Source organism: Candoia aspera, chromosome 1, assembly GCF_035149785.1.
Source record: "Candoia aspera isolate rCanAsp1 chromosome 1, rCanAsp1.hap2, whole genome shotgun sequence".
NCBI lineage: Eukaryota > Metazoa > Chordata > Lepidosauria > Squamata > Boidae > Candoia > Candoia aspera.
The window spans coordinates 51,125,553-51,133,167 of record NC_086153.1 but is presented as its reverse complement, the minus strand read 5'-3'; the positions used below and the strand labels follow the sequence as shown (position 1 = coordinate 51,133,167).

Sequence of the window (7,615 nt, the reverse complement as noted above, 5' to 3'; positions counted from 1 at the left end):
ATCTGAAACGGGTGCAGCTCTCAGAAAGACCCGGTGCCTGACAGGTGTGTGAAAGAATCAGTCCCTTTTTCTGAGGGCTGTTTCTGAAGACTAAAGTGGGCTCAGCTTTCCAGTCTTCTCAGGCCTGATAGAAGCAAACCTTGGCTTCATTTTGTTAGGTCTACTCAGGGGCTACATGAACGCGCTTGGAAATTGCCACGCGCACGACTTGCATCTAATACTTGGGAACGCGCGTTACGCCTTCGAGGATCGCGGGGAAAGACTGCAAGGCGCGGAAAGGCGGAGGGACGGGAAGGCGTGGACGGCTCGCTAAGCCTTGTGACAAGAGGGAGGTGGGACCAGCGCCGGATTGGCGGAGGGGCGGGCGGTCTCGGCCTCGCAGCCGCGTCGCATTCCTTCCCGGTTCTTTCCCGTCCTGCTACTGCTGCTGGGATGGCGCTGAGCCTGACAGTCAACTCCGGGGATCTCCCTCTCGGTAAGGGCTTCCTGCTCCCGCTGCTCTCGCCCCCAGCCCGAAATACACGCCGGTTGTAAGCTCCTCAGCCTCCCCCCCACTTTCCACCCCCCGGCAGCCTTGCCCGGGCCAGGTGTTGCTGCCATGTTGCATCAGGCAGCGTACGCGGGAAGCCATTGGCCGTCTATTAATTCATCTGCCTCTCTCTCTCTAGCTAAAGCCCGTTCCAGGGTAACGTTTCCAGACGGGGCTAAAGCGACGGGTGAAAGGCGCCTGGTCTCCTAGGCTGGCGGGGACGGGGCTAACAAAGAGATCGACGGCGGGTGGGCTGAGGTGATGAGCACAAGGGCTATTGAGGCTTTTGACATTGACGGAGACGCGGGCCAGGAAGTCCAGACGTTCAGTGGAGGGGGATTAGTCAGAAAGGGACTGACACGTGGCACGGATTGTGGGAGACTCCGTGAAGGAGCTTCGAGGGAAAATGTAGGCCATAGGCATTTCTCACCCCTTGACTGTGCTTCTAGTTTATTTTTCTTTAACGCGTTTTCATTTCCCTGCCCAGTCAGAATCAGGCTATGAAGAGAAGGAAAATTTTGGCTTCGCTTGTAAGCGAGGTGTGGGTTCTGGTGTAGAATATGAATGTTGCGTCAGGACGGTAGTAACACCAGACCGGTTATCACTTGGATACTGAAACGTGTGTTGATATGTGGTGTACCTGCTGTTGTTTTTTTTTTCTCATTCACAACGTTTCTTGGTCAGTTTCTTCTTGGGCAATAGTGGAATTCATTTATATTATGCTATTTAAGACTTCTGGATTTTAAAGTGAAACTCAGGATTTCAAGTTATGCCTTGAATATGTCCCATTATTAATTATATATCCCTTCCTAAGATTATGTGATCTTTCTAGCTTTGTGATCTTTTTACATATTCTGTTACCTGTCATCTAGAATAGAGCACTTACTTGGGTGTAAGTCCTACTGAATGTAATAAGACTTATTTCTCCTATTACATGTCTCAAGGACATAATGTGTGAATGTCATAAAGCAGAATATATTCTACACATGAAAACAGACATTTGAGAAAAATTAAAAATACAATAAATTAGGTTATAAAAGTAATAGTGATACTGTATATTTAAGCATTTCTTTTACATGGCACAAATATTTTTGTGGCATAAACTCTTAATGGAATTGCTTAAAAGTATTTCCTTTTAAAATTTGAACTGTCATAGGCATAATAGGGTGTAGCTCAGGAGCATTTATGCTTAGTCATGGGATTTCTAGGTGTGTAATTTTAGCTTGTCATTCTGCATCCAAAAAGACTGTAGGGTAGATTGTAATGAATAATTTAATCTTGCCTGTAGTGATGCTTCTTAATTATATAAAATGTTGAACTTTCAGTGTTGCATTGCCATATATGTACAAATATTTCCACAACATTAAGTAATTGTTTAGAAAGATGAAATGCTACCTGACTCTCTTGAGTTCAGCTCAGCTTCTGGTAATATGACATGTGATTCTCTTGGCAGCAAGGTGGAAATAGTTTGCCATCTTACCAGAATTTTTTCCCAGCTTGGCTTAGCCCTGGGATCTCCCAGTGGTCTCCCACTGAAGTATTAACCAAGCCCACCCATGCTTAGCTTTTTTCAAAGTCAGCTAACATCTGATGCTGTTGCTGTTGTGCTTTTGTGGGGATTTGTACATAGAAATCAGGAGTGGATTTTTGAGAAAGAGTTGACTTGGAAATTTAACACACCTTTATTAAATTCACATAAGGATACTGTATTACAGTACTGTATGGTAGTTTCTCATTGTAATCCAAGGATTGCAAGGATTTTTCAGAATTGTTTGCAATCTTGGAACTTGAAGATTTTCCAAAACAGTCTATAAGTTTTGCAAGCTTGTACAAGTCCCTGAAAGCTTCAGTAAGTTTTTGGGAACTTTCCATGATGCCAACTTAGTATTTTAGACCTCAGCTTCAAATCCCAGCCATCACTGCTGCTCAGTAGGCCCCGGTTTGGGATTCTATTCTTCCCAGACATCCATTGGAAATTACTTCATATTTTTCTTAAAAAAAGGAGGCTTAAATTCCCCTGCATCATTTCTCCTCCCTCTATCTATCCCTAAGCTACCACAGCTGTCAGTTTTCTGTTTTACATGCAGAGCGTACCTATTCAAGTCACTGGGACTTGTTTCATAGGCCTCTGAAGTGTAATTTATATATTTATTTGAAAATATTTATAAACCAGCCCATTCTCACTCACTCTGGACAATGTATGTGAACAAACAGGCAAATGAGTATCTCAGTAATTAAAACAAGAACATATCCAACATGCCTTCAGCAGGAACCAGCAATTTTCAGTCCTATTGGAAGAAAAGAGAAGTTGCTTGATTCTCCTTTATTCCTAGCAAATAGAAACTCACTGCAGCCTATCAGTCAAGTTGGCAGACTTTCCAGGACTATATGGAGGTCATGGAGGCTTTGGTGCACTGCTCTGGCAGCTTTGGAGGGCTATCCTTGCTTTAGGTTTTAGTCCTTCTCTTCAATACTGCAAAGGTTGTTGACAATTGATACTGTGTTAATGTTTTCCTGAATGGTAATCTGAATGGTAAAATAGAAGAAATGCTACGAGAATTTTTTTTTTTAAATTATGTTTGTGAAATAAGCCCTCTTGTAATGCATTTTAGGAGCTTTGCTGACTGTAGAACATGTAAAGGATCATGTTAAAGTTTCAGTTGAAGAAGGCAAAGAAACCATTCTGCGGATATCTGAGTAAGTTTTTGTGACTTTGCTGTTATTGCTTTTCAAAGTCAATTAATAGTGATGTTGTTAAGAAGAAAATGAAAGAAAGACTGTGTTTATTATCCTAAGTAGGATAAAATGTAATTATTACATTTCTTAATTCTTGCTAATAATTACTGTATTGTAAAATGACTTTTACATATACATCTGTTTTTGTTTTCTGTTTTTTTCTCTAAAAGCCCTCAATTAAATTTTGTTCAGATACATGTGGCAATTTTGATTTCTTTTCTTGGAACACTACTGTTTGAACTAACATTAGAATTGAATAATAGTGGTTAAGGTGCTGGGCTAGAAACCAGAAGTCTGGGAGTTCTAGTCCTGCCTTAGGCATGAAAGCTGGCTGGGTGACCTTGGGCCAGTCGTTCTTTCTCAGCCCAACCCATCTCACAGTTGCTGTTGTGGGAAAAATAGAAGGAGGAAGGAGTATTAGGTATGTTCACCTCCTTGAGTTATTTATGAAAATAATAATGGCAGAATAAAAATTAAATACATAAATAATGTTTTTGTAATTCTCTCTGTCATCAGTGTGTGGTATAATAGTTGCCATGAGGTCTGGTAGACTGAGATGGATTTTGAGGAACAGAGAAAGTAAGATTCTGAAGCTGCTGTGTGACCGATATGGGCAGCTATATGTTAGATTGTACATCTAGAATTTCATTCCTTTTCTGTCTCACCTTTCCATTCTTTGGAGGAAGTTGAGATCTCAGTATTGTGTGTTTCCAAAAACTGGTCATCTTCTGTTGTAATAGTGGTAAAGGAAGAAGTCCTTTGAGTTTAACTTAACAGGTTTTCTTATATGCCTTTTTTCAACTTCTGACTTTAGCCTAAGACCTGGTGATCTCCCATCTAATTGCTAACTAGGTCAGAATCTGCTTAGCTTTTCAAGAGGACAGCTAAGTTCTGCTACCTTGCTTAGCTTTGCTTAGTAGCTGCATAGGTAATAGATTACACTGCATTGAAACTGTTATCCTTTCCATTGTGAAATAATGGTATAGACTTTTAAAAAGAAATTACAGACACATTGAAAACTGTCTTAGGGAGAACAAGATGGTAGTAAGATGTGACCTGTGGGTAATGAAACAATGAAATTTTAAGAACATTTTTTTAACAGGTATATATGTAGTTCATATTAAGCACAGATGAGCTTGCTAAAATTAAAAATAAAAATTGTTTCCAGATTTGTTTTATGGCCCTGAGAGCTCCTTTAGGTTTGCAGAAAACATTCTCTGTAGGAGGCTTTTGGGATTTGCACTCCACCCAAGATAGTAGTCCAAGATAATGTATATAAAACCTTTAAAATACCTTACCACTCCAGGAAGATGGGCAGGAGAAATGCAGTGTAAAATTCAGTCACATGGTTTGCACAGAACCTTACTGATATAAATCATTTCTGCATTTTGTGATTTATTCCTTGTCCCTCCAAGGAAAATAGAGTAATTACGTATTTTTCTCCTTTGGCCATTTTAGTCACATAAAAATGCTTTTTTGAACATGCCACACAACTGAAAATAAAATACAAAAATGCAAAATTTCACAATAAATCAATTGTCATCAGGCAAGTAAAAAAATGGGCAGTGCTAAACCTGAACAAAGGACCAATCACATCACCTGTTTACATTTAATCAACCATAGTTTGTACTTGCCCAATTATGAGAATTGGTTTATTATGAAATGTTGCATTTTTGCATAGAAAATAGAGTGAAAGTTTCTTTTCAGTAGCCTTTTAAAATAACTTTTTATCAAAAGTTTAAAATAGTTAAATTTTCCTTAGCTTCTGCTCTGTCTGCTATATTTAGTTTATGGGGTGGAATGGCTATAGATTAATCTGGAATCTTGCTAGCCTGGATACTATAATGTATTCCAAATCAAATGTGGATAAACATATATATGCTTAATTTTTTAAACAGCCAAGTTACATTCACTGATGTGAATTCTATAGCTCGTTATCTGGCTAGAATTGCCACATCTGCTGGATTATATGGATCTAATTTGCTGGAGCATACTGAGGTAAGAAATGATCTAGCTTTATAATTTCTTGGAGCTACAGGGTGTTTTAGATATTTTTTAATCTGCTAGCAGTATGCTCCAGGAACTAGCAGCTTTTAGTTGTAGAAGCCTTCTCTTTTGAAACCTGATACAGTATACTTTCCTCCCTCCCTGGGCCTTTTTCCAGAGCAGAAAGAACCATTAAGCAGAGTTGCCAACACAGTTTTTCTTTAAAAGTAATCCATTTTCCATGTAAAGGCCTCCTGGTGCTTATGCTCAATTTTAGCATTTCCTTACTGTATGAAATCTGGATATCAGAAAAAAAGCATATGTAACCGGCATACCACTATACTGATCAAACAACTAAACCTAGGGCTTTTGTTTACATTTTTAAAATAATCTTCCTTTACTCTTCCTTTCAGAAGTTTTGTTTGTTTTGACAAACCTAGTCAAATATAAACAAATATGTGAAGATAAACGGATGGACTTTAGGGATGATGAAAATTACCCTTCCCCCCCCCCCGGGAGATTTGGGTAAAGGAATTTTATGAGTCTATAGTCCAGACTGTCTTGAGGCACTGAAATAGTGGGGCAAATACTATTTGTTTATCAGTTGTCAGAGCTTGTAATTGACTGATATGCTCTGGAAGCAGAGAATACCAGAATAGGAGTGGGAAAGCAGAGACAAACCCATGATAAAAACACTAGGAATATCAGAATAGATTTACAAAAGTAACAATATTGTGAACATATTTAATTTATATGCATTCATTAAAGACTTGGGAAACAAAAGAATAGTAGTTCTTCCATTTGGTTTCTTCCATCTGATAAACTCCTTAAATTCCAGAATTGCATTATCTCAATAGCAATTTTAAGTTATTGCTACTATTGATTTTTCCTAATGAAATGTATAAGTTTTATTGGCTATAATTCAGCCTTTTATGTAACTTATTAAATCTATATTTTTCCTTCCTTTTTCAAAGATTGACCATTGGATGGAATTCAGCACCACAAGACTGTCCACTCCCACTGAGTTTGCTTTAGCTATTCAAGAGCTCAATAACTCCCTTTCTCTGAGAACCTATTTAGTAGGCAATTGTTTGAGTCTTGCAGATTTCAGTGTTTGGGCAGCATTAAAAGGTAAAGGAACATAGTAAATATAGTAACATGGTCATATCTTGATAAAAGTTTATTTATGTACTGGAACATATATAGAAGTTCATTTGCACAAATGACTGTAACTGTTGAAATTTAAATCCCTAGAAACTTCTCTTTATCTGGTTTTTGTTACTCATTACATTTAGAAATACTTGAGGGTCGAATAGCTCTGTGTGTGTGTGTGTATAAATGCACACATAAGCAAACACCTTTAAATATTTATTTGCTAAAATTTATTTCTCAAAACTCAGGGTGACATATATAAAATATATTTGAAAAGTTGAATGTAAATAATAAGGGCATTGTTAGTCATGAACTGTCATTAAAATATAATTAAACATTTCTGGGCCAGCCAATACTACAGCTCAACACCCTGGATACCCTGGTAAAGAGCCAGATTTTTGTGGCCTCCCAAAATGACAGGAGAGTGGGGGCTGTACAAATTTCAGGGACAGCATATTCTGAAGGATTGGGGCCACCCCAGAAAAAAAAATGCTTCTATTCTCCCCCTCTCATATGAAGAGAGAATCTGGAGCATCCCTGCCTGGGCTGATTGAACAGAATGGATAGTTTCCATCTGGAGAAAATAGCTTCTCAGGTACCATGGGCCTACGCCATGTAAGGTTTCAAAGATAATAACCAGCACATCGAACTTTACCTTGAAACCCAGTGTTAAGCAATGTGGCACTTCTAGCACAAGTGCTGTGCTGCTAAAATATCAGTCACCTTTTTAGTGTCCTGTTTCCTGTTTTTTTGATCAGCTTCTCCCATTGTTTCTCAAGATTCCATCAAGAAATATACTTATTATATTTTTCTCAAAATGTAGTTAAATATCTTGGAGATCACTAAGCCTGAGTCTTTCTATTTCACTCCTCCACAGAGCAAAATAAGATATTAAAACTGTTTCCTTCCAATAGCTATTTCCCCAATTATTATTTATAATTAAGTTGCAGATATTAATTATGTCATCTTTGGTGTAAATTGTGTTAGTAATATTATTGTGCCACATAGTTTTTTCTAGTTTTTAATAAATCTTATCTCTTTTCCACTAGGCAACAATATATGGCAGGAGCAGTTACTTCAAAGTAATGGTCCTGTTCATGTAAAACGCTGGTACAAGTTTCTTGAAGCACAAAATAGTTTTCAATCAGTAGATTCCAAATGGACTGCGGGAGATGCTGTTCCAAAAACAAACGTGGTATGTTAGGTGATCTC

The 7,615-nt window shown here is 38.3% G+C and overlaps 1 protein-coding gene across 4 annotated transcripts in view; it reads left to right on the top strand.

The window, feature by feature from the left end:
- The first annotated feature begins 337 nt into the window (after positions 1-337).
- The window catches only part of EPRS1 (glutamyl-prolyl-tRNA synthetase 1), a 45,942-nt gene continuing 38,664 nt past the window's right edge, over positions 338-7,615 (top strand). For all 4 annotated transcript variants that reach the window (XM_063303625.1, XM_063303607.1, XM_063303616.1 and 1 more), the window contains exons 1-5: positions 338-475; positions 3,142-3,226; positions 5,164-5,263; positions 6,226-6,382; positions 7,453-7,598. In XM_063303625.1, the coding sequence (XP_063159695.1) occupies positions 433-475; positions 3,142-3,226; positions 5,164-5,263; positions 6,226-6,382; positions 7,453-7,598 (531 nt within the window). In that variant the 5' untranslated portion in view covers positions 338-432. The remainder of the gene's footprint in view (positions 476-3,141; positions 3,227-5,163; positions 5,264-6,225; positions 6,383-7,452; positions 7,599-7,615) is intronic.